Source organism: Amphiura filiformis, chromosome 15 (assembly GCF_039555335.1).
Source record: "Amphiura filiformis chromosome 15, Afil_fr2py, whole genome shotgun sequence".
Classification (NCBI taxonomy): Eukaryota; Metazoa; Echinodermata; class Ophiuroidea; order Amphilepidida; family Amphiuridae; genus Amphiura; species Amphiura filiformis.
In genome coordinates this window covers 62,071,367-62,097,698 of record NC_092642.1, presented here as the reverse complement: position 1 = coordinate 62,097,698, position 26,332 = coordinate 62,071,367, and the positions used below count along the sequence as shown (strand labels likewise).

The following is a 26,332-nucleotide window of genomic DNA, read 5'->3' as shown; positions in this document are numbered from 1 at the left end:
GAAAAAAATATTCATCTGCGGAAATTCTTACCATAACATTATTAACTTGCGCCAAATAACTTATTTTGCATCAAAGAAGGAATTCTTCCCATTCAAATACATTGGTAGACCACCAGCTGTGCTCGGGGTCACATTGCAATGATTTGCGCCCATGGTGTCACGATGTCCAGAAAATTTACCCAGTAATGTTGACTGCCTATCTAAAACCCTCTGAAGTCGCTTATCATACACAGAATAAAGCACAGCCCGTGGTTTGTTTTCCACTAATTTTTCAGTTCTTCATTAATTGCAATTTAAGCCTCAAATTAAACAACTTTGAGTTAATCATAACATTGAAAACCATAGATCTTCTGATTTTGGTGTCCAACTGTTCCTAGATTAATGTAGAATATTCTTAAATTGATAAAATTTTTTATTTAATTACATTGCTTCCTGAATGAATTATATGATATCATCATATGTGTTACACGATTACAACCTACACGCCGACATGATGCTCAATACCCTGAAACTAATCCCATTTGCATAACAAATCCCATATCATTTTGAAAGGTCAGGTACTAAAAAGAGGTCTTTTTCTTTTCTTTCCATCATGCACTATTCCAGGGGGGTACTTCCGCCTGTCGGGTGTCACAAAACACGAGGGTGTATGTACAGAGTGCTGTTTATTACATTTTGGAATACGGACATTTCGGGCTGGTGCCCTCATCAGAAAAAAGGAATCACGAATAATGGCGCATCGATCACTAATACATTTCGGGGTCAAACAACCAACATTTCTATGAGTTATTGACATGGGGTCATTTCCTCTAATTGAAACCTAACCTTTAACATGTTTTATTGACCTAATGTGAAAAACTAATGACAGGACAGTGATATACTGCCGTCGTCTGTTTCATTTTTTTCAGAGATAAACAACAATCTCTTACACAGATGTTCTACATCGCTCTATAATATGTATCACCCGTGTATTATTTCAACAATTACCTAGTTAGTAACATCGATGGCCTTTACGAAAATCCACACATATGGAATCAGTATGCCCATATTAAGACAAAATAATTGCCAAGATTGATCGGATGCACACAATCTGATTGTGTGCATCCCGAATAGTGCATGATGGGTTGAAGGGAAAAAGGTGTATAAATTTTATGGGCAAAATTTAACCCTTACTTTCTCTTTTAATAAATATTAATATTAAAAGAGCTTCAGAATTAGCATAGAGCAACAAAAAAACAAACCTGTTCTATGATCCCAACTGACACACAGATTTTGCCTTTTGAAGACTTTTTGCTATTTAATTTTAATTTTTTAGCTGCACACACATAAAATCAGCCAATTTCTTGCAAAAGTGGATTGATTTTGATGGAAAAATGTCTTTTGGCCATTTGCAAAAAAAACAAAAAAACCCAGACAATACTTGAAATGTCAGTTCCCTCGTAGAACAGGCTTTTTCTTTTTGCCGCCTAAAGCAAGGTACTTTTTAAGCATTTGTTGTGCATCCTGCATCTTTTGTACAGCACAAATACCATTATTTGGTGTAGCACAACTTGGCCATATGTGATGCGATCAAGCAAAATCAGTCGGAACTCAGAAATATTAAATTTCAATTTCTTGTAGAATAGTAAAAAGAATTTACAAATCTGGATTTTGCAGAAAACACCATTGAAATTGAACAACCAGTTCCAAAGATATAAGCAATTAAAGAGTTTCCAAAACAAGAGGAAACAAAAGGAAATATTTCCTTTGTATGGCTATATCTCAAAATCAATATTTCTGAGTTCCGACTGATTTTGCTTGATCGCGTCACATATGAGATGATATCATAGACTAATAATGTACAGACCATCCACCAACAGGCAAATTCCCCATGGCTTTGTATGCACTGAGAATTCACACATATTTATGTTAGCCATAACCTTACCATTCCTAAACTTGCATACCCAACCCTCTTTCAATTTCAGAGAGAGAACAAAATATCTCTTCCACATGACAGTAATACCAAACACAAGATAAAAAGAATATCTTCATACAATTTTTGTATTTGCTGTAAAATTCAATTCTCAATATTCATATTTTGTGCAATTTTCTTCAAACAAATTTCTAATAGTAATAGCAGAAACGGCATGGGTCACCAACTAGTATTTTAAAAAACAAAATAGCAAAAAACAAAAAGCCAACCAACCGACCCTAATTTTTTTGGCCCGTTATGGCAAACCAGAGAAGATGGGCAAACAAACATTAGCCAATTGCGCATAATGCAGCAGATACTACGACATTCAAATTCTCAATCAACAAAACAACCAGAAAATATGGTCAAAATGTAATATATTAGTAATCTTTGAAGTTGATCAAATTAATGCAAATATCCACCAGTCCAAACTTTTTCACATATCTGTATATATATAATGAATACATAAACCCATTGTGATCTTACTCCTACTACCTATTCTAGAAAAATACAGCATGAATTTTTTGGAATCCAAAAAATGTTATCTTGTTTTGCCACATGAAACATAGCTAAATCCTAATCCTTTAGTTAGTCCTAACTGGAATTAAAAATCCAATTTTAAAATTTGGACAATTTTGAGGGAAAATGGGCCAAAAACATGCAATTTTGCATGTTTTCTTAGAACTGTAGTGACAACATTCTAAGACTTGGCACAAGTCCAAGCATTCAAAATCTTGATTATAGGTGAAGAGTGAGCTGAAAATTTTAATATTTTATGTTATGATTTATAATTGTTATGGAAAATATTAGAAAATGTGTTTTCCAAAAGTTAGAATGCATAACTTGAAATTATAGTCTTTGTACAAGTCTTTGGGCTTGATTGTCACAGCATATGAAAAACACCCTAAAATGTATGTTTTTGGTCCATATTTAAGAAAAATGACCAAATATTAAAATTTAACTTTCATTGCCAGTTAGAACTAAATAAAGGATTAGGATTTAGCTATGTTTCATTTGGCAAAAGAGGATAATATTTTAATTCAAAAAAATTAGTACTGTATTTTTCTGGAATAGGGATGAGATTAGAGTTATAACTCTGCAGCTTCGATAAATACTTTACTGGTGGCATCACTCATCTTTTTTAGAGGCAACACCAGCTTAGCATCAAAAATACTACTCCTGTTAGTTATCCCTTTCTTCTATGATCCGTGTTACGTCACTAGGAAATGGCGACAACTGTGCTCTTTGAAATAGAAACCCTTTGTCTGATACAAACTTCATGGTACTCACAGCAGTAAGCACCCTCCTTTGCTTGTTGACAATGTCGCTGAACAATGTCGTTCAGGTGGACCTTAGCAGCAGACGCTCTTTGCCTACCTTTTTAGTCTTTTTGACTAAAGTCAAAAATCCTTATTCCATCATTCGAAAAATGCGACTACCAAGCTCCTTGAAATCGAAACCCTTTGTCTGATACAAACTTCACTGTTCTCTCACCGTTAGCTTGTTGAGAATGCTGTTGAACAATGTTGTTCAGGCCAAACTTAGCAGCTCTCTTCCTACCACTGCTCCTACCACGTTTAGTCTTTTTGACTTTCACATTATTCTGTTTTGCTCCTACTTGAAATGCCAATTTCTGTGCTTGAGTTTGATTCTGCTGATTTCCTGCTTTTTTCCATTGTCCGTTTTGCTGTCTTTGCTGCTTTCGTGCCATTCTCTTCTCCTTCTTTTGTTCCAACCATTCATTTCTTTTCATATTTAGCTTTCCTCCTGCTTCAAGGGTCATTTTATTTGCTTGGTTTTGTTTCTGTTGATTTGCTGCTCTGCTTTGTCTTTTACGCTGCTTTTTCACTTTCCTCCGCTGCTTCCTTTTTTCCCTTTGTTCACTTCTTAGCATCGTATTTATTTCATTTTGTAATCTTTCATCACTGTTACAAATCTTCCTCTCTGCAAAGGAAAAAAGAGAGAATATCCAGTTAATGCAAAACTATCTACTCTTAACATTGGTGTAGCAGCCGGTGTGCCCCCCAGGTTGCTGGTACACGATGGTGCTCTAAGCCAAGTTATGGGGCAAATTATGCTAAAAATGGTGGCCATTTTGAAATTCAACATGGCTGCAAACTGAAAAGAGTTACAACTTAAATGATAGCATAGTTGGAATCCTTATCCCATATAAACAAGGGTATTGCCACCATTTTTAACCTTGTGTTGCTTACAAGCCAAGTTATAGGACAGAATATGTTGAAAATGGCAGCCATTTTGTTTTTGGGATTTTGAAGGTCAAGACCCCAAAATTGAAACTGATAAGCAATTAATTTGGATGCAGCCCTATAAAGTTACAGTAAAAACCCACGTTAAACACAAAATGCTTACAACATCGCTTTTAAAGCGCAAATATCAAGTGCAGCTTTCTTTGATCGGTTTCCATGTTGCTGTTGATTTTCTGCTCTGTTTTGTCTTTTACGCTGCTTTCGCATTTTATTCCTCCCCTTCCTTTCTTCACTTTCTTTCACTTGTTCATTTCTTAGCATCATATTTCTTCTTCTTTTTTCATTTGCAAGTTCATTTTTTAATCTTTCATCACTGTTACAAATCTTCCGCTCTGGAAAGGAAAGAGAATACCCCCGTTAGGCAAAAAAAATTTTGTATTGGTGTAACCCACCCTACACTAAATGTGTAGCCATAGTCCAAGGAAATTACTATACTGCACATTAATAACAAAATCTACCAAAATCTGTGATGTGTTTCTTCCCTTTCACATGTATCAGTCCCAAAATTAATCAAATTTTGGTACATTTCTACTTTTTTGTTATTTCTTACCTGCCCTTACGAACCTACACATCCTGATAGTCCATTTTTACCTGTTTATTTTGCAACCATACATACATACATAAAGGTATTTATATAGCACCTTTAAAATTTATCTAGGCGCTGAACAAGGAGAGAAAGGATGGGGAAAAAAGAAAAACAGTGAAACAAGAAAGAAGCTAACTGAAAAGGTGAGTTTTCAGTTTCTTCCTGAAAACTGGAATTGATGGAGACTCCCTGATGGCTTTAGGGAGTTTGTTCCATTCCCTCGGGCCAGAGACAGAGAAGGTATTTAAACCAGATCCTCTATGTGCCCTAGGCTGACTAAGCAGAGTCTTATCGGAAGAAGATCTCAATTCTCTTCCGGGAGCATAGGCTGAAAGAAGCTCACAAAGATAACAATGAAAGAGCAAACTTGTCACCCAGTGGTTTACCAGATTCACCAACAGGAAGATTGTTGCGGGTTGTATTGAGAAGAGTATTAATGGTTTTGAAAGTATTTTTAACATTGCCGCTAGATAACTTATCAGTAAAATAAAATGCCTTGGCACTGAGGATAAGTTCAGAAAGCACACCCAACTGAACAACATATGCTTCGCGGTCAGTATCCAGTTTGCTCTTACGCCAGCGACGCTCAAGTCACGCTTAACCCTTCTAGCAAGATGAATATCATCATTATACCAAGGCACTCTTGGGCTTAATAGTTCTATTGCGAGATTGTATAGGGCAATACCTATCAAGAACATCACAAACAGTGGCATCATAGAATTGCACTTGCTCATCAACATTCATGATGCTCATTAAAGGAGCTAACTCAGTTGTCAAGTCCATCATGAGTTGATCAATGTCAACAGTCCTAAAATCACGGCAACTAGTATATGTGTGCATCCATATCAAAAGGATGCACTTGTCAGCTGCTACATGTGTCTCATTTCACACAATAACTAGGAATAAATACCAGACTCATCTCATTACGTGGAGGTCACTTCAAATTATCCCAAGTCACATGGTTTAGGAATACAGATAATATTTCTTATACAATTTGACTTGGGATGATTTGAAGTGACCTACACTTGATATGAGTCTGGTATTTATTCCTAGCTATTATGTGAAATGAAACACATGTAGCAGCCGACAAGTGCATCGTTTTGATATGGATGTGCACATATGTTCTAGGCATATCTGTTTTTTTACGATTTAGTTTGAAAAACACAGAATAGTGATCATCAGACATTAGATTTTGATGGGTTTTGCAATTCATCACAAGATTATCATCAACATTACCAATGACTAAGTCTAACTGGTTTCCAGATTTATGAGTAGGACCAGTCACATAGTTTTGTAAGTTATTGCAGGAGAGAATGTTAATAAATTTGGCAACATGAGATTTTGTGGGCTCATTCATATGAATATTGAAATCCCCCAGGTAAATATGTTTAACTGGTAACTGGGCTGATTCCCCTATAAAGTTGTTGATTTCAACAAGATAGTCACTTAGTTTGAGTTTGTTAACTTTTGATGGTGGGGGCCTGTATATGACAATGAAAAGAATTGATCTAGATTGATCAGTTACTACAATATGCTCAAATGTCGTTGTTACAATACCACTACTAATTGACATCAAATTCAATTCGGTTTTATATAAAACACCAATACCACCTCCTCGTGTACCACTTCTTCCATCGTGTCGAGGATGGTTTAGGAACAGATAACCTGGGGGTTTGAATTCCCCAATAATGGTCGATCATACAGCCATGTCTCTGTCAGAAAAAAGACGTCAATGTCATTTTCAGTTGTGTAATCACATAGAAGAGCCGTCTTGTTCCTGACAGACCAGGCGTTCCACAAACATATATCAAGAGTAGTTTCATTGAAATTTGAGACACACTTAATTGTACGCAAGTTATTAAAGTTAGGTTTAGAGTTAATCTGCAGTGATAGTTTAGAATTGTTCCTCCTAGGCCGGAAGATGACAGGTATAGGTTGTATTACTTCAGTCCCATTAAAGAACCCAAGATGATGTTGTTTGGCTATCTGCAATCGTCCGCGTTGTTTCTTCACGCCGGCTCTACATCCACGATGGGTAGATGGGTTTCCGATTTATGTTCAGAGTCTTTATGGTATTCCAAACAGAAACAGGAAGGGAAAGGTTCTGATGGTTCATGTCCAGCAGTTGCTCATTGGTATAACATATCTTACTGGGATCATATGGGGGAGCAGTGTCTCTATGTTTGCTAGGATTTACTGAGATTTCATTTGTAGGGCCAGGGTTCGGGTTAATATCGCCTGAGCGAAGCAGTTCGGCTTGAAACGTTGATGATGAGTTACTGTACAAGGGGATCCTGCGTGCAAGGTATCGGCAATGCACAAGTCCATATCTCCCATTACAAGGTGTTGAGGATTCAATAGAACAAATATAACCATCCTGGTCACTCATGCATGGGCCTAGGCCCAACAACCAAATGAGGCAAGCAGATAGAATCAATGATACCATCTTGCAGCACTATTATGGTGAAACTATCATTGATCCAATAGTCCATTTAAGCTGTGTAATTATCAATAGGGATGATGGTAACCATACAGCCACATGCCACAATGACCTTCTCCACACCACCGTATGGCGGGTTGGAGGGGAGCAAGACCTAGTGGTGTTTGCACACAAAAACATTGGTGTTTGAACTCAAGTATTGAGCCAAATAAAGTTGACACACAGCTGGTATCTGCAAATGATCAGATTCCCCAGGCTTTAACAAAAGGGGTATAATTTCTGCCCCATGAGTTTTCCTCCGGATAGGAAAATGCCCCACACTTTTGTTTTTGATATATATACAGCAAGGCATGGAAATATAAATGCGATAATTGGCTTCCGTGAATCATTTCCGATAAGATAAATGCATTCATATTAACAAGTACAATTGCAGATTTTTATAGGGCTAAAACTGACTCACCTCAAACCTAATACCAAGCCCAGGTCGATTTAGAAAATAAAAGTTACATGCACCACTGCAGTTTTTCCTTGAATATGGGCTGAATGTCACAAAATTTTGCACGCACAGGCAAAATTTTACATGCCTAAAACCAATGTTACATGCATATGTGCATGTAAAGCCCCTAAATCGAACCCTGACTGTCCAAAACTGCAGTGTGATGACATTTCCATTTACCTTTTTTTGTTAATTTGATGCCTTGTTTTATTTTGTCCTCTATTGAAGGCTTGGAACGCAAGCTTTTCCTCCTTGTTGCTCGCTTCATCTCTTCTTAGGTTTGGTTCATTCTGAAAAGACTTGAAACGCAAGCTTTCCCTCCTTTTTGCTCGCTCATCTCTACTTAGACTTGGTTCATTCTGAAAAGACTTGAAACGCAAGCTTTCCCTCCTTGTTGCTCGCTCATCTCTACTTACGCTTGGTTCATTCTGAAAAGACTTCCTGAGTGCCGGCTGGTGGTGTGTCTTGTATTCTTCTTCATACAATTCCGCAACTGATGAGGAAATGAAAATCACAAACAAATCTTACAGTGAACTTATACCCTTATGAAAGCAAAGTATGACTTAGCATGAAGTACCCCTTTTAGGGATGTTTATTCGGACAGAATCAGAGAATCACAACAATTCTCGTGAACTTAAGTTTATGAAAGTGAAAATCGTGCCTCTTCCACAATAAGAATAATTGATTCTTACTAGATGAGTTAGGAATAATCAGGAAAGGAAAGCACTGTGTGTGTGGACTTAACAAGTCTATTTTTCTTTCCTGAATTACCATTTGTTTTGACTTTTGACTTGACTTATTGCTTTCCTCCCACTGATCCTGGGAACCTTGGAGCTAGCAGCCGTTTCACCATGGAAGTTCATTTGCCTCTGTTTGTGACCATACTCCTTGCATTGTAAATTGATGGAATCCCAAGTTCTTGGCAGCTGCTTTTTATGTTGTCAAGCCAGTGTTTTGGCTGTCCACCTCTAGGCCTGTGTCCAGGTATTCTACCTTCAAGGGTATGTTTGGGGTATCTGTCCTTGTGTGCAAGATGTGTCCAAGGTAGAAGAGTTGTTTGGCTTTGATTTTGTCTATGATTGTGACCTGGCTATTTGTTTACTTGTATTCTATTGTTTGTTTTTGGTAATTCAAATAAATATTGTTATAAATTTTGATTCATGCAAAGTTTTTTCCCACTGCAAAAATTAAAAATAGGAAGAATGCTTAAGATTTTTCACAGTGCCCTCCAAACAACTGATGCGCAGTTATTAACCTATGATCATGCACACTGTGCAACAATCTAGACATACTGATACACTTTTCCCCATTTAGTCTTAATGCTCTGCACGCTAGCCATAAGCTTCAACATAAAAAGTCCAAGTTTTGAGATATTTTCTCAAAATATCAAGAGCTATCTTAAGAACCACTGAACCAATACTAGGCTTGTTTGTACTCATTTTAATGCATTTGTCATCCTGATTCCAAATATGGTAATAAAAATTTACTATTCTGAATTTTTTGAAATTTTAACTTTTAAAAAAACTTGTCATCTGCAGTCGACACCCGCGTGGAGAGAGTTAAGCAACATGCAAACACAACTTAAGGCCTAAAAAATTGTTTGATTGGCATAACATAAAAAAAAAAAAAAATTAGGTAGGTAGGGATTCTTTCTTTCTTTTTTTTTACTTTTTAAGCTGTAAATTTCTTTTGATAAAGGCTTTGGAACTTTTCTTCTTCTTTTTTAATTTAATTTAATTTATTTTTCATTTAATTTTAATATTTTTTTTGCAAAAAAAAAGAAAAAAAGTTAGGGTCTGGCCTAATTTTTTTTTAAGGCCTAATAAATCTATCCATTTCCCTAAATAGCTCCATTGTCAAAATTCATCTGCATAAACTTACCCTGTTCACTCCTTTCTTCTCTCTTCTCACCTCTTGTCAGTTTATAGCTATGCACAAAAGGATAGGCTATATTGGTGTGGTGATTCATGCGTTCTTCCTTACATTTCTATCAAGAATATCAAATATCGAGAAAATTAAACACAAAATTAGAACATTGTATGTTGGGTATTCCAGCTTAATTAACTTACATGTACTAGTACAAGCATTGCAAATGCAAGTGAAATCACATACAATTTGCAATGTTGACTTATACGTAATTCAAAAGATGCTTACTGCTAAATCCTGTGTTGCACCCGTACGAAACTCGGGGAGCTGATCCTGGTTGCGAAGGTCATTTATGGAATGTCTAGTGTGTGCGCTCTTGAAGCAGCAAAGTCCCTGAATTGTTGTTAAATGGTTTATGCAATGATGTGGGCCGTAGTGCTCAGCGACAACCTGTAAAGTGTGCTGAGGCTTGTGGATCAATGTCTAGGCATTGTGCCTCAGCGTAGCGCACTATAAATCACTGCTCTTTTTTCTTTTTTTCTTCTTTTTTTTTTACTAATCAAGATTTTACTAACTGCAATATTCCATCTAAAATCCACACTACCACTGTGGAAGATTTTGGAAATATCCTCCACAGGGGAGTATGAATTTTAAATAGAATGAACAAATTAGCAGCACCATTTGAAACTCATTTTCCTGAGTGGAAGATCCAGGTTGAATCTTTCTCAGAGGGTGTATGAAATTCAAATAGAGCTACCTAATGTGTTCATTCCATTTGAAATTACACTCCTCCTGTGGGAAGATATTTCCAAAATCTTCCACAGGGGTAGTGTGGATTTTAAATTGAATAGCCAAATCTTTTAAGACTTGTTGTGCCCCTTTCCCCAGCCTAAATTAAGCTTTTCTCACCTTATTCACTCACAAGGGAGAAAGGAATGTAAAGTATGTTGAAGCCTTGCCTACAAATACCACATTTTTACTGACTTATTTGTTGCGACCCACACACTATAGATGAGTTGACCTCAATGTTTATCAACAAAGGCAAGGGACTGGTATATCGATATGCTTGAGCGAACAGCATACAACCACTACATTGTTCAATAGCCTTGTTGTGATGTGGCGGGAGTATGATGCGCGCACATTCTATAAAGGGTTGACATTAAACGCAACATTCCTAGTTTATGGATTAGGATTGGATGTAACAGGAATTTATGGGGAAGGATTAAACAATTTTGGTGTTGAGATTATCTTTAGGGTCAGGGTTCAAATTAGGACTGGAAATAGTGTCCTCATGGCACAAGATCTTACAAGTGTGTGACCAGAATGTGGTCCAATTATAACGCATTGTTGTGTTTTATACTTCATGTACACCGAGGCTCTTTAATATTCATAAATATGCAAATAACATGACACAAAACTATAATACAGCACATCAGGCCACCATATTCTATCACCATAAGTCTGAAGTTGATTGGTTATTGCGTTGGAGCTGCACAGTGGATTAATGAATTTGCTTCCACCGGACAGCCAAACAAACAACCGGACAGCCAAACAACCATCTGGGTGATAACATAATTTCTGTTTTTCCTCGTACCCAAAATATAGAAATATATCACTATACGTCTACCCCTACCCACTAATTTTATCTTGGAGGGGTCATATGTTTTTCTGCAAAAGCCAGAATTCCGGTTTAATCCTGAAAATTCTCATGCCTGTTAAATTATATTTAAAATTTTTTCTTCAAATACTCACAAATGCATGATGTCCCAGTTTGCCACAGTTACAGCAGTACAGCATCGTATTACACCATGTCTGTCTTACAACTTGATTAGGTGCTACCAATTTACCTGGCTCCATCTATTATTTATTGGCAAAACAGAAAATAACATATTTATTATGTTTATATAATGATACAGAGTGTTTCAACAAAAGCAGGGGTAAAAGATTGTATGTGGCCAAATTCTCGGTTCAAAAATTCAGCTAACCTTGAATTTTCGATGTGTGACACACATCCACATCAGAAAAAGTCCTATGATGTTGTGATGGACTTGCCCTTTTGTTGACCATTGGCATTGGCGACTTTTATAGACAAATGTGGGCGATGAGCCGTTGTAAGTTGAATTTTTTGTGCGGGAAGTCAGATTAAGGGCTGGGGTATGAACGTTTGGACAGTATTTATTTTGGGACATTAGAGCACATCAGACATATCGAATTGCATTCTGAATATGAAGAATGTCATTCTGATATCAAATAATTTTGATTTTTTGAAATTCGCAATTTAATACACATTTTATGGCAAATCATTAAAAATTGATATTTTTGATATTTAACAGTACTTGAAGTAAACTTTATAAATCTGATGATTTATACTTAAAGTGTATGTAGGTGGGATTTGTCGATCAATTGAAAATGTTGACCTTTCGTATTGAAGCTATGGATTTTTTTCCCAAAACATCAGAAAAAATTAGGTCTTTTTGGGAAAAAATTCATATCTTCAATATGAAAGGTCAAAATTTTCAATTGACCGTCGGCTTTTTCCCCCTGCTACATACACTTTAAGAATATATCATTAGATTTATATAATTTACTTCGAGGACTGTTATATATCAAAAATTTGAAAAATATCAAATTTTTATAATTTGTCATAAAATTTGTATTATATTGTGATTTTAAAAAATGAAAATTATTTGATATCAGAAAGACATGCTTCAGTATTCAGAATGCAATTCGATAGGTCTGAGGTGCTCTCATGTCCCACAAAAATACTGTCTAAAACGCATAATAAACGCTCATTTTGGATCCCTTAAACTTCTAGAAATTGTTTATCACCAGCACATATGACTTACATTTGAGTTCCTCGAGGCAGTCAAGTAAAATAAAATTTTGTGATTTTCTCACAAACTGCTCATTTTTGCAGGAATCTGTTATGCTAGTTAGATGCCTTGCATCATTTCCGTTCTGAAAATGTATACTTTTATATACTTATCAAATGTTTATGTCGAAGCATTTGAATGTTAAAGACTCCTTTTAAACGTACAGCGCTACCTTCTGAAAAAGTGCCCCTTTTATACTTTTTTCTTCAAAAAAACGTCAATGACGACGTTTGGTGAAAAGTTTCCCTTATAGACGTTTTCCTGGATGCAGGTACATAGAAACCTCCCTGGTCACTTGGGCAAATGATCGCATGAAATTGTACATAACTTACTGTCAAATGGAATCGCCTCCACATGTCAGGACACATCTGGTGAAAAATGAGAAGCAGAACACTTATATTATTTTAAACTTGTACTGTTAAACTTAAGTTTTGAAGCACTTGATGACGAGGGGATCCAGATTCCTTGATAATTAGGACAAAATTGCCTATCGTCCAAAAATTTAATCCTGCTGAACATAAATCACAACAGTGCATTCTTAATATCAGCGATTTGTTGAAGAAGATACCTCATATACAAACCTGCATGTTATGTCCATATCTGGCAAAATATGAACCTAGCTGGTTTAGGGCTCTCACAATCTGCAGCCAATATGCCCAGGTTAAACAGTAATAGCATAATGCATTATTGCACACTTTGTTAAACTTATAATGAATCTCTTTAAGAAGCAAAATGATATGAACATGTTGGGTTTAGGGTTCTCACAACCTGCAGCCCCATGCCCTGGTAGAGCGCACTGGGGCAGCTGGACCAAGATTCGGTTACTCCTTCATGTAATTACACACGAAATTAGGGTTAGGGTTAGTTTAGAGTTAGGATTAAGATTAGGGTTAGGATTAGGGTTAGGATTAGTTTACACGAAATAATTACATGAAGGATCGACCCAAGATGGTTCAAGATTCAATGAAATCTCATCACAATGATAAATCGTACCAACCTAATGTTTTGTCCATGCAACATGTGCACTTAAGAACTTAGCTATACATTGGTTTGCTTAAAGTTTGGTAGTGATGTGAATGCTTTTTTGAAGTTGTGCCACAAGCGTGCCAACAAATCGCCCTTGTACATGTGCGAGCACACTTTGCTCAAATAACTTTGCACGGGATTTAATATGATGGCCAGCAAAATATGCACATATATCACTACTGAACTTGAGGTGAACCCAACTCGAGGTGAACCAAATTATAGATAACCTTGGGTCTTCTATCTTGCATTCTGAATAATCTCTTCATAAATAAGATACAAATCATACCAACCTTTATATCATGTCCAATCCTAAAGCAACGTCCACATTTCATGTACCTAGCTGGTGTAGGGCTCTCACAAACTGCAGCCCTATGCCCTGGTAGATTACAGTTATAGCATAATGCATTGGGACACACTTTCTCAAAGTGACCTCTCTCTCCACATAGAATACAAACTGATATTCTCTGTAAAATGAAACAAGCAAACAATACAGTACTAGGACCAGTACAATGGACCAAGTTGTGCGAAAAGCATTCAACACTTCTTTTCACTTGGAACAAAATCCAACAAAATCTGAATACAAAATTATAAAACAAATTAACCACCGTATTGATAGAGGACCATTTTTGTCTTTTGTGGGTGTATGAGGGAGGGAGTACAGCAGGCTGCGACAAATCGCCTGTCCGATAGCCCGGGGCAATCACATTTTTTGTCGGGCAATTAAAACTCTGAAGAGCTGTGCCCGATCGGGCAAGTCTAAATTTAAACCAATTAAAGCTTGATGATTTAAAATGGAGTATTTCTGTCCAACTTGGCGTGTTCACAGAAGTAAAAAAACGTCAAAACAAAGTAGAAAACTTCTTGAAATGGAACTCAAATTTCACTAGGCACTCGTATCCCACACCAGACTTGCATACATATACATGTATATATGCTAATGAACATCATGCCATTACGTGACGTATTGGAAGTTTGGCCAATTATAGAACCTGTTTCGTGCAAATATCATGACGTCAATGACGTCAGCTGGCCATGTATTTGCATATGATTGAGATTGAGATGTACTAGTGGTTGGCGAAATACGTAAATCGCCGTGACGTTACTGACAAAATTTCACATAAAATACACATGTAAGAAACAAACAGTGAAATAATTGAATGAAATGTTCATTTTTTATGCATTTCGTGAATACTCATTTATTTATCAACTTAACTGAGAAAGGTATTGGATTTCCGTAAGAATGAAACTGCCAAATTCGGCACACTTACGGTACTATGCACTGCACTGCATGATGTGCACGGTATGTGACTTTGTCGACAATTGTTGCCGGGAATATTGGTTAATTTCGGGCAACCAATTTTTGGATATTGCCTGCCCGATCGGGCAAGCTAAAAAATAAAATTTGTCGCGGCCTGGAGTACAGGCTGTATCAAAAAGATTGGTACCAATCAGTTTCCAGTGATTATATACAAGACTGCTACATCAAAATGCAACATTAGATCCATCTCATTTGAAGATAAACATTATTAAGGGTAGACGAGGTATTGTTGGTCGAAGCAACCTAAAAATCGATTTTCATTATCTAGATCAATATATTATTGAATATTAACACATTGATGTTTTGCAAAAGTTCATTCTACAAGTCGTATACTTTGCAAACTTGCTTAATTTATTGTTGTTAATGAGTTGTGTTCGTTTTACAATAGTGTTGTTGTTTCAGCCCGCTTTACAACGTAACTCAAGACCCTCAGCACCTATAAGAATATATCTGTGATATTTTAATTCTTCTACTCACTCGCTATGAATTGAGCAAAGCAGTTTTTGCCAAAGCTCACTACCATTCGTAAGATGCTGTGAACTACCAAATCACAACAGTTTAAAATAATGAATAACCTTAAGAGTCCAAAAACGGTACTTTTGGTCATGTCAAGAGGATCCAATGTTACATTTCAAAGAGACAAGGATTTTAATCAATATCAAAACTGACAGGTAACAAACATTTTGTTCCAGTTGATACCATTAGTTATTAGGCCAGGTTACCACTGATTGGGATGTGCCAGCCTCGGAATTCATTTTTCAATAGCGTCCATTTTCAAAGCCAGTGAGCAAAGGGCACACAAAGGAATTGAGCGGGGGCACCAAGGCCAAATCTAAGGGCACCAGAAGATGTGGCCTTGGTGGCCTCGCAATTTTGAGGCCTGGGGATGTAGATATGTCTAGTCAAGGAATTCATACATGGCAAGGCTGCATACTGAAGCAAGCCTAACCTAACAGAATTGGTCACAAGGTCCATGAGATTGTACCCTAATTATGAAAAGTCACATTCTTTGTACTTGCAAGAAGAATTTCCTGCTTTGTATTTTTGCTGCTTCTGTCACAAATCAACTGATACAACAACAAACACAGCGATTCTCACACCACTAGTCTTGGCTGCTTTTGTGATCAATTAATGCCCACACCATCACTATAATACCCCCAGCTATACACTACTCCTAACCCCAACCTCTTACCCTATTCATCCCCAACCCCCTATCATTACCCCACCTGCACCCAACCCCAACCCCAACCTTCCTGCCACCCTCATCCTACTAGCCCTACCCTACCATATCCTTCCCATGGTATCCCATCCTTCCATTTGACCTCTTAACCCTCTCCACTTACCCCACCCTACAGGTATCCCACTTTTCACTTTTGGATGCGAATTAAGAGATGCGACCGATGATCATCAAATCAGCATGATTGTTTGCCTTCATGCTCGATGCACAGCACACACCACAGAAGAATTAACAAATTTACATCAATCAGTTATCACATACCTTTGGTTCAGGGCAGGCCCTAGCAAGATGACCAAACTCGTAGCAATTCATACACTTCTGTCCCTTCTTAGCTGGACTTGGCGTCTCTGCCTGGAAGTATCTACTGGGCTGTCTAATCTGCTTCTGCTGGGTCACCTGCCCGCCATCCTTTGCAAAATAATGTTACAACAACCATAATTTATAAGCGAAGTTCAAAATAGGCCAATATGTTTGAGGGCCATTTTGTGCCCTTATACATACATCCCTCCTATTTTCACCATTTATCATCAAAGTTTACAGTGTGAGAATAAAGGTAAGGCCATGGGAATTAAAGTTTTAGATTTGCATCCACCACCCATATGCTTCGAAACCTACCGCATGAAATTTTCATTATTTAAAAAAACTTTTCATTATTTCCACAAGGCTCAGAAAGAAAGATTTCAAATTCTGGATTGACAAGCTGCTTGTGAATGCTATATTTATGCAATAATTGGCACCTAGAGCCTCTCTAGTACTAGACGGTACCCATTTACCGTTATAATAGCTTCAATCTTCGATCCGGTCAATGCAGTCACTTTAAAAAGTAATAATGGATAATGAAAAACGGCTGCATGTGATTTGAAAAAGTGAAGGACGCAAATCTAAAACTTCCATTCCCATGGCCTAACCTGGTTACCCACCGATACTGCTACAAATGTATCCTACTTGCTGGACTACATGTACATACACATGAAAAAATATAAGGAGTTTTGAGCAGTACATAAAAGTACAAGAAATCCACACAATAGGGCGATTTCATCAAAGGTCATTAGTTCAAATCTGCCTCCATTATGCGTGCATAAAGCACAAAAGAAATCCCCAGTTGTTGAAGTAATGTAGATTGACTCATTTGCTTTGTACTTGTTCCATGCATCTTATCTTCTGGAGGCAGATTTGAATTAATGACCTTTTGTGAAATCGCCCTATAAGCAGGGTTGTAGCTACAATGGGCGGTGGTGGGCGCACAGCCCACCACTCAGCTTTAGAGCCCACCACTCAGCTGCATTTTTAGCACTGGAGCCCAGACAGGGTCTAATTCTGCATAAAACCGGGCAACGTTATTTCTATAGATCTGCTGCGCATTCAAATTGCATTATATTGCATCGTAATTTCATTTGTATCTATGCTAATTATGTTTACACAACATGAACTCATGTGTTTTCAAGCAAATTCTCCGATAATAGGTGATCAAAAGCGATCGGAATGTTACAAAAGTACAGATCGCATTCAGCTTACTTCATATGAGATGATCTTTGGAAAAATACGGCATAATTTGTCTTGGTGTTTGCGGAATGCCATGCAGTAAAATATTAATACGTTGCGGCAATTCATGATTGACAACTAACAATCGGCGTGTCCTTCGTATTATCCATTGTCAATTTCTTATCCACTCACTAATCCTCACAAAAGCTTTGTGTTGATTACGTAATGTGTGGAGGCAAATTGCAATAAGTACAATGAAATAATGAGTAGGGCGGGCTCCGAGGCGGGTTTCTTCTTCATCTTACGTAACAGTATTGTTCCTCAAAAAACCGGAAGCTTGTCGTTTGGAGCTCTAGCTGAAATACAGCAAGATAATGTAAGATAGTAAATGTAAACCTGTATTTTAGCTAGAGTATCTCGAGCTACTGGAGCCCACCACTCAAGAGTCCAGAATTTTATTGAATTAGTCAAGAATTTGGTCAAGTTTGACAACAAATTGCCAATATGCAAGATTTTGATCAAATGCCACCCAGCACTAAAATATCCTAGCTACAACCATGCCTATAGGGACATGAAAAGTAGCACTACTAATGTGGCAGTAACCTTAATGTTCAAAATAAATCCAACTTAAGCTAAATTTATACTTGATCGTTTTTGTAGAAGGGCGGATCACACGCATGCTCAGTATATGTACAATAATTGTTTTTGCACTTAACAGCATGTGTGTGATTCGCTTTTATGCAAAAAGCAATCAAGTATAAATCCAGCTTTGGTTCATTCATCTTCAAAGTAGAAGCCTACCTTTGATAAAGGACAGTACCTGGCTGGGTGACCAAACTCCTTACAATTAAAACACAATGGTCCTTTACTTCCTACGCCTATTACCTCCGATTTTGTAGTACTGCTGTCATCCTGAAATACAAGAAGTAAACAAAATTAAGGATTCGGATAGCAACAATTGCACAGTGTATTTTGTGGGACCATTAGCACATCAGACACACCAAATTGCATTCTGAATATGAGGAATTCTATTTTTGAAATTTGAGATACAAATGGTATGGCAAATTATTAAAAACTGATATTTTTGACATGCAGCAGCCCTCTACATTGTAAGTAAACTTTATACATTTGTACTTAAAGTGTATGTACATTGTAGCTGGAAGGAAAACCCGTCCATCATATGAAAATATTGACCTTTCGTATCGGAGATATATAATTTTTTCCCAAATCCCTCTATTTGGATAGTAAAATTAGCCGGCACTCAACTTGGGCTACCAACCCAGGTGTCACGTATCATACATAAAGCAACCAACACTTACGTATTTATGAATATTTTCAATCATCCATGGTAGTTAATTATAGATGGACTAAATGATAATTCTGTTCAACTGGAATTAAATACTGTTTTAGATGGCTATGGTATCACGTCATATCCATGACGCATACTGATCTTGAATTGGCCCTGTATTCAAGATCAGTAGGCCTGATGATGCGTCATGGATATGACGTGATACCGTAGCCATCCAGAACAGTTAGTCCAGTTGAACAGCATTATAATTTAGTCCAACTACAACCAACACTTACCTTTTGTATTTCTGCATCTCCCGGTTTCTCACTAGGTCTGCTCATTCCAAGCGGCGTGACAAAGTTGAAGTCCATATCTTCATCTTCACTCATAGACTCTATCAACATACAGTCCGAATCCGATTCTGCACCTTCTGATTCTTCTCCCGAGTCCTTCCCACCAACACGGCTACCACTTACATCAATCCTCTCACCACCACTGATACCTTTCAGAGAACTGTTTTGACTTTCTTTGAGTGATTTTGAAATTGTTTCCGATGTTATTTCGATAACGGCTGTTCTGTCCGAGTTGCTCGACAAAGCACCTGCTGCTCGCCAAGTTCTTTGTTTAATCGGCTCAGTTTGTTCCACAGATTTTGGAGTGGTATTTGAAAATGATGTTCTGTTGATTTTTAGACCACCGGGTAATTCTTGAACTGAGGTAATGGAAGAATTTGGCATTTCTTTGCGCTTCCGTCGGGGTGATTTCTTGCTAACAATACAGATATCACTATCACTGTCTGATGATGATGATGATGAAATACACACTGTGTTATCACATTCAATGGAAGTAACTCTTACATTCTTTGGTAAATTAGCAGTATCTTCAGAACCATCAACATCTTTTGATTTAGATGTCTTTGACTTAACAAATGTGTACTTGGAATGGGACTCATCATCCGCTTCATTCTCGAGCAGAACAACCGAATCATCTAAATCGGATGCACCTTTCTTTTCCTTACTTTCTTTTTCTACTTTGGTCACATCCGATTCTTTTTCATTCAATTCTTCAACTGCATTGTTGAATGCTTTGCTTTTAATTAGATTCAGCTTGTTATTCACAATGTCTTCTTTGGTTCGTGGCATAATTTGGACGTTGATGTCACTGTTATTGTTTTCAAGGAGTGAACTGAAGATGGTTTCATTATCTTGTCCCTCATTTGATACCACTGGTGTCTCTTTATCAGTGATGTCTGCATCCGTCACCTCATCTTTGTTCACCATTGCAGCAGCATAGTGTATCCTCATGAACATAGCCTGTTCCACGGCAGCTCTTTCGTCTTCGCTGTCATCGTAATCTTCGTAATCGTTCTTTAAACCGTACATCTCAAGTTCTGCTTTCTCAGCCTCATCATCTCCATACATGTCTGGGAAAGACGCCATGTCATCTATTGTGTGTTATGTACTTGATGTCGCCAATGGAATACTTCCAGGATTGATGCGTTTGCCTATAAAAGCAGTAAAGTAAAAGGAAATAAAATTATAGTTACGTAATATCATTAGGAATACTAGTAGTAGTAATAATATTGATACAATGTGACATCAAAAGGGGGGGCTTTGTGGCAAAGCAAACTGCTTTTCAAGATATGGGTGATGAATCAAACATGTAGAAGAAAACCCAGAGAACATAAAAAGAAACAGGTCTGCACAAGAAATTCTGACCCAGGTACCTGAGAGCCATCCCAATATCCCAGCCTTAAAATTAACCCTAACATGCCCAGAGACCACAAATTACCACGAGGATAACTACTGTGCATGCATGAACCCCACATGATGCCATGACGCAATCACCCTAAGTGCTATGCTCACGGAATCGCTACTCTGGGCAGCGAAACCTCTGTGGCTACTGGTCGGTGATCGTGTGCCAATGAATCTCGGGGTGCCAAGTGACTTCTTTGGTCATCTTCTCCTTTTTCACTATTGACTGTGTTACAGGAACTGTATACTTGAGGTGATGATCATGTTGGATAAAGTATGGTACATAAATGGTGCAATGGATTATATGTTGGAAACTGAAAATTTACAAGTCCATGAACACAAGCTTATACAGAAAGTATGGAGATGGCAATTATTTAGGACAAAGTGCGCACCCTGTCATTGGATGTACTGCAAAGTCTCTCAGTGGAAGGGTTCCAACTGTTCCAGGCTTAGCTGGCATTATACAGTAAGCCAAACAATTAAGGTACCAGTTACGTTCACCCCCTGTGTATATATCCTAATTAAAGGCAGTTATCATAATTGGAACCAACAGCCAATAGCTGCATCTTTTAGCTCGAATGTAAGACCTCATTCGTTGAAATTGTTCAAGAAATAAAGACATGACAATCCAAAAACACAAGGAAGATGCAAATGTCAAAGTTGCAGTTTGCCACATTGCATGCCCTATTGATTTGTACAAATTGTACACAAAGCGTTCACGAACAAGAGAACTAGCGCCGTGCCTGCATTGATTAGCACGAAAAAACTAGCGTTGTGCTTTCATTGATTAGAACACAAAAGTGCAACTTTTTATTTCGTATCTTCATTAGGTTTTTGATCACTGTTTCTTTAATTCTCAATCAATATCAACAAATAAGGTCTAAAATCAGAGCTAAGGAGTACAAGCATCGGCTGCTTGTTTTCATTTTGACATATTTGTCTTTATTTAGGATATACAGGGGTGAACACAACTGCTACCTTAATTCTTTTGCTTACTGTAGTTGAGTTGGGATTTGAACCAATGTTTTGAAGGCATTTTGCCTCAACATAACATCTTGTGCGCACGGAGAAGGCCAAAAGTTCTTCATGAACAGTCAACAACAGACACAAGCATGAATGAAAAATCAGCCAGTGCCAAAATACAAGCCAATTATGTCGACATTTTTCTGACCAGATCAAGATGCAACATTGATCAACTGCATGTTATTTAAGGCTGGCATTTTCGGGCGGCTAGCTGGCGGGTACCGCCGAGATTACATTACCGGTAGGAAATACCCTGCCCAGGTACCGAAATTCAAAAATTGTAGTGTCCCTGGACCTAAATTTTTTTTTTTTTTTTTTTCAATTTTTGGTACCCGGTTACCCGCCCGAAAAATGCGCCGGGTACCCGGGTACAAAATTACCCGAAAATGCCAGGCCTAATGTTATTTCAATAGATACAATTTGTTTGCAGTTTGAATCACAACTCCTCACTGTCCTCGACTAAGCGTGTGAGTGAGTCCCGGGAAGTCGAGTCCCGCCTGACGCCTGAGAATCCTATTACCCGGGCAGGAAATTCCCTGCCCGGGTACCCGAAATGGTAGTGTCCCTGGACCTAGACCTAAATGCTAGGAGCAATCATTCATGGTTGACCTAAAAAAAAAAAATTTTTTAAAGAATTGCACGATGTTTTGTGTTTTTAATATGAAAATTAATAATTTGTATTCATGTCATACTCTAATAATGATATCAAAATGAATTTAAATTCAATGCATTTAGGTATCATTAATAGAGTATGACATGAATACAAAATATATACCGTATTTATCAATTTTCATATTAAAAATACAAAACATGCAATTTTGTTTTAGGTCAACCATTAATGATCCTAGCATTTAGGTCTAGGTCCGGGGACACTACAAAACCAGAAAAAATTAACTTTAAAAAAAAAAAAGACTTTTCGTGTACCGTACCGGTACCCGGTTACCCGCCCGAAAAATGTGCCGGGTACCCGGGCACTAAATTACCCGAAAATCACACCCATATCCTCGACCTTGCTATAGCTAAAATAATAGTTTCTCGATCATGAGAGCTCAATAGGCACGCAATGACAATTGCGTCGGCGTACAACGCCTACCACACACGCTTTGGGTAGCACTGAAATTCCTGTGCGTGCACAATCGATCGCGCTATTGTGTCATTCCACTAAACTTGCGACATTACGCAGTGCACGCAGTACATTCATACTCTCATGATTGAGAAATTATTATTTTAGCTATAGAGGGCTACAAGATAACAGATCGACGCCATCCTTCTGGACTTCTCAAAGGCGTTTGACGGGGTACCATACATATATGAGCGTCTCCTCCTGAAACTCTACTACTACGGTATTCTTGGCAGTTTCTTGGTCCCCTGCTATCCTGGATCCATGATCGCATACCTGCCAACCCTAAAACCTCATAAATAGGGACAAATGGGAGAAATTCCTGGAAAATAGGGACATTCTTGAATTTCCTATACATTACTATAGTCACATTTTTGCAAAAATAGGGTCACATGGTAAAATCGCTCTCTTTTATGCTTTTTGTTTCCGTAAAAATAGGGACAATCCCTATCAAATAGGGACAGTTGGCAGGTATGTGATCGCACTCCTGATCCTATAGTTTCTAGTGTAAAATATTGGACACACCAGGAGCCATAACTAAGCAACCATAGGATAAAAAAGCCTGGGTGCCTGCTTAATAATTATAAGCCTTGCGAGAAAGGTAAATTAATTATCAAAATAATACTATAGATCCAGTTGGTTGTACAATGTACAATGTATATGATTGGTTGACGTGTCAAGCGATATCGCTGCGAAGTCGAGATTTCTTCAACTTGCAAAAGCGACATCATTTTTGCCTCGGCGATTTGAATCAATCGATCGGCTCGACGCTCAATGTAACTTACATGGAGTGCCGTACTTTTACGTCGTCTTTCCTATTTGGCGAGGATGACAATTTTGACCTCCTCGTCTGTTTACAAACAGAGAGGTAGACAAAAGACAGTTCTGCTTGTCCAAACATTCAAGTACGGTATCAGAAGGATGGTCCACAATAGCGTGATTCACGTAACATGAATAGGGATTAAAAAGCTGTCAAGTAGAACCATGTACTTCTTTTGTCCAATTTGCCATCATGATTTCATATGGAAACAGTTCAGACTAGCTCGAGATACTCTAGCTAAAATACAGGTTTACATTTACTATCTTACATTATAGAAGCCCGCCCTGGAACCTGCCCTACTCATTATTTCATTGTACTTATTGCAATTTGCCTCAACACATTACGTAATCAACACAAAGCTTTTGTGAGGACTAGTGAGTGGATACGAAATTGACAGCGGAGGATATGAACAACACATCGATTTTTAGTTGTCAATCATGAATTGCCGCAATGTTTTAGTATTTTACTGCATGGCATTCTGCAAGCACCGTGGCAAATTTTTCCAAAAAACATCTCATATGAAGTAAGCTGAATGCGATCTGTACTTTTGTAACATTCCGATCGCTTGATCACCTATTATCGGCGAATTTGCTTGAAAACATGCGAGTTCATGTTATGTCAAACATAATGAGCAATAGCATGGACACAAATTAAATTACGTTGCAATACAATGCAATTTGAATGCGCAGCAGATCTATAGAAATAACGTGGCCCGCTTTTAGGTAAAATTAGACTACAACTGGTTCAGACCCAGAACACGATCATGTCAGAAATTAATATTTTGTTCTGGGACTGATTATTGGGACTAAATATAACTACAGCTGTAGTACTAATTAGTAAACACAGGCTGGCATTTTCGGCGGGCTAGCGGGTACCCACCGAGATTATCGTACATTACCCGGGTAGGAAATACCCTCCCGGTACCAAATTCAAAAAAAAAAAAAAAAAAAGACCTAAATGCTAGGATCATTCATGGTTGACCTAAAAAAAAATTTAAAAAAAAAAAATTTCAAGATGTTTTGTATTTTTAAGATGAAAATTGATAATTTGTATTCATGTCATAGTCTATCTATGATTTCAAAATGCATTGAATTTGAATGCATTTGAAATTTTTTTTTTTTTTTTAATTTGGTACCGGTTACCCGCCCGAAAAATGCGCCGGGTACCCGGGTACAAAATTTCCCGAAAATGCCAGGCCTAGTAAACACAGAGCATGGTTCAGAATCGCTTAAATTCTGCAAAAGCGATGGGAGTATAATATAAATTCAGCTAAAGCGATGCATCGCAAAATTTGGAAATTTGCCATTGAATCGCTTTCCAAAAGCGCTGCGGTGGGTGCATCGCAATCGCTCGGCGATCGAGTATAAATTCAGGTTTTTTTATGGTCGTCGTCGATCTACTCATATCTGAGTATTCGTGACCTTTCTGATGAAGTTTCTCCACTCATGTCGATCTTGTGCTTTGGACAAGTTTGGTGTAACAGCTGTAAATTGACATTTTGGTTAAACGAAACAATTCCATCTGTCCACCTGAGTCTCTGTCTTCCTCTGCTTCTCTTCCCCTCAACTTTTCCGAACATTATCACTTTCTCTAGATTGACTCCTTCTCGCCTGGCAACATGTCCAAGCAAAATACTGTAACTTCTGTTTCCTCAGTCTAAGTTGATGAGTGAGACTTTCTCTCCTATTTCATGCCGAACACTCTCATTTGTCCTTTTGGCGGTCCATGGGATGCATAGAAGTTTTCTCCAGGACCACATCTCAAACGCTTCAATCCTTCTTTGATCTGCCGCATTGATCACCCACGACGTTTTTCACATGCATATGTTGCGATTGGGAAAATCAAACAAAGGCAAAGTCAAAAGAGGAGACAAGTCTAAACTTTGTTGACTTACTTATTTAATGAGCTTTGACTGAGTTTCATTTTGATATTGTCATCCTATTTATGGAATATGCAAGCACTAGCACTGTGTTCCCAATCCAGGTTTCAGATGATTCAGATTTTATTGCACAACACACGAAGTGCAAAATTCGGCACCCGCGACGCGAACGTGTAGAGTTAACGTGTTTCAGGTTTATCGACTTTCGCGGAGCTTTATGTCCAACTAAAATCAATTACAAACAACAACAAAACTATCATCTATTAAATATAAGTATTGATCAATAAATGGAAAACTTACAAACCTTCAAATATTAAGTAATTACGATCGGAATGCTGAGGATTTTAGACTTTCCGTCTATGGCGATCAATATATTCTTATATCTCCAATATTTTTCTGAATGCATGCGCGATATGAATATTAATTAGATGACGTCAGAAATGTAAAAGATGTTGATTGATTGATTATTTGCCTAGGGGGGGGGTACAACCCCCCCCAACTAGAGTCTGTTTTCGGTCGGTTTGTTCTTCCAGCTGGCAAAAAATGAACTCTTCATGTGGGTATGTACCATAATGGAAACTTGATAATGCTAGTTTTTTTGTTTTTTTTACTATTAAAAAAATGAAGTTGCTAGAGCAAAACTTTGATTTGCCTACTATTAGGCCGTGTAAAATTAATATTTTGGTTCTCGTCCCTCCTCCTCAATTTCTGGGATTTGTCAGATTTTTTTTTTTTTTTTTTTAGATTTTTCAATTTTTTAGACTTTGGAATGATTTATGAAATCTTCATACATATAAATAAGTTTATTAGAGAACAAGCATCACTTCCAAGTCTTTTTGTGGTACTCTAGGGGTTTATCCTCAGAATCTCACATTTGAAAAAAAAAAAAAAAAAAAAAGGGCCTCA

At 37.6% G+C, this 26,332-nt stretch overlaps 1 protein-coding gene across 3 annotated transcripts; it reads right to left on the bottom strand.

The window, feature by feature from the left end:
- Nucleotides 1-724: 724 nt before the first annotated feature.
- On the bottom strand, nt 725-25,798 carry LOC140171933 (uncharacterized). 3 transcript variants are annotated; one of them, XM_072195279.1, is made up of 10 exons: nt 25,731-25,798; nt 19,127-20,334; nt 18,344-18,454; nt 16,322-16,468; nt 13,796-13,969; nt 12,812-12,847; nt 11,359-11,463; nt 9,622-9,727; nt 7,921-8,233; nt 725-3,895 (listed from the first exon to the last, which is right to left on the bottom strand). In XM_072195279.1, exons 2-10 carry the CDS (start codon nt 20,267-20,269, stop codon nt 3,880-3,882), a joined length of 2,151 nt encoding a protein of 716 aa, XP_072051380.1. In that variant the 5' UTR covers nt 20,270-20,334; nt 25,731-25,798; the 3' UTR covers nt 725-3,879. The 3 variants fall into 3 exon arrangements, with proteins under 3 accessions (XP_072051380.1, XP_072051381.1, XP_072051382.1); XM_072195280.1 differs by having other exon boundaries at nt 25,727-25,797; XM_072195281.1 differs by lacking the exon at nt 725-3,895 and adding an exon at nt 3,911-4,550.
- Nucleotides 25,799-26,332: the final 534 nt, after the last annotated feature.

What these genes read in the sequence shown, in the direction of transcription:
- LOC140171933 (XM_072195279.1), bottom strand. Translation starts at nt 20,269, where the DNA reads ATGGCGTCTTTCCCAGACATGTATGGAGATGATGAGGCTGAGAAAGCA. An exon ending in GAGATGCAGAAATACAAAAG is followed by an intron (nt 18,455 to 19,126) that starts GTAAGTGTTGGT and finishes CTTGTATTTCAG; the next exon opens with GATGACAGCAGTACTACAAA. An exon ending in GGGCCTGCCCTGAACCAAAG is followed by an intron (nt 13,970 to 16,321) that starts GTATGTGATAAC and finishes TTCATTTTACAG; the next exon opens with AGAATATCAGTTTGTATTCT.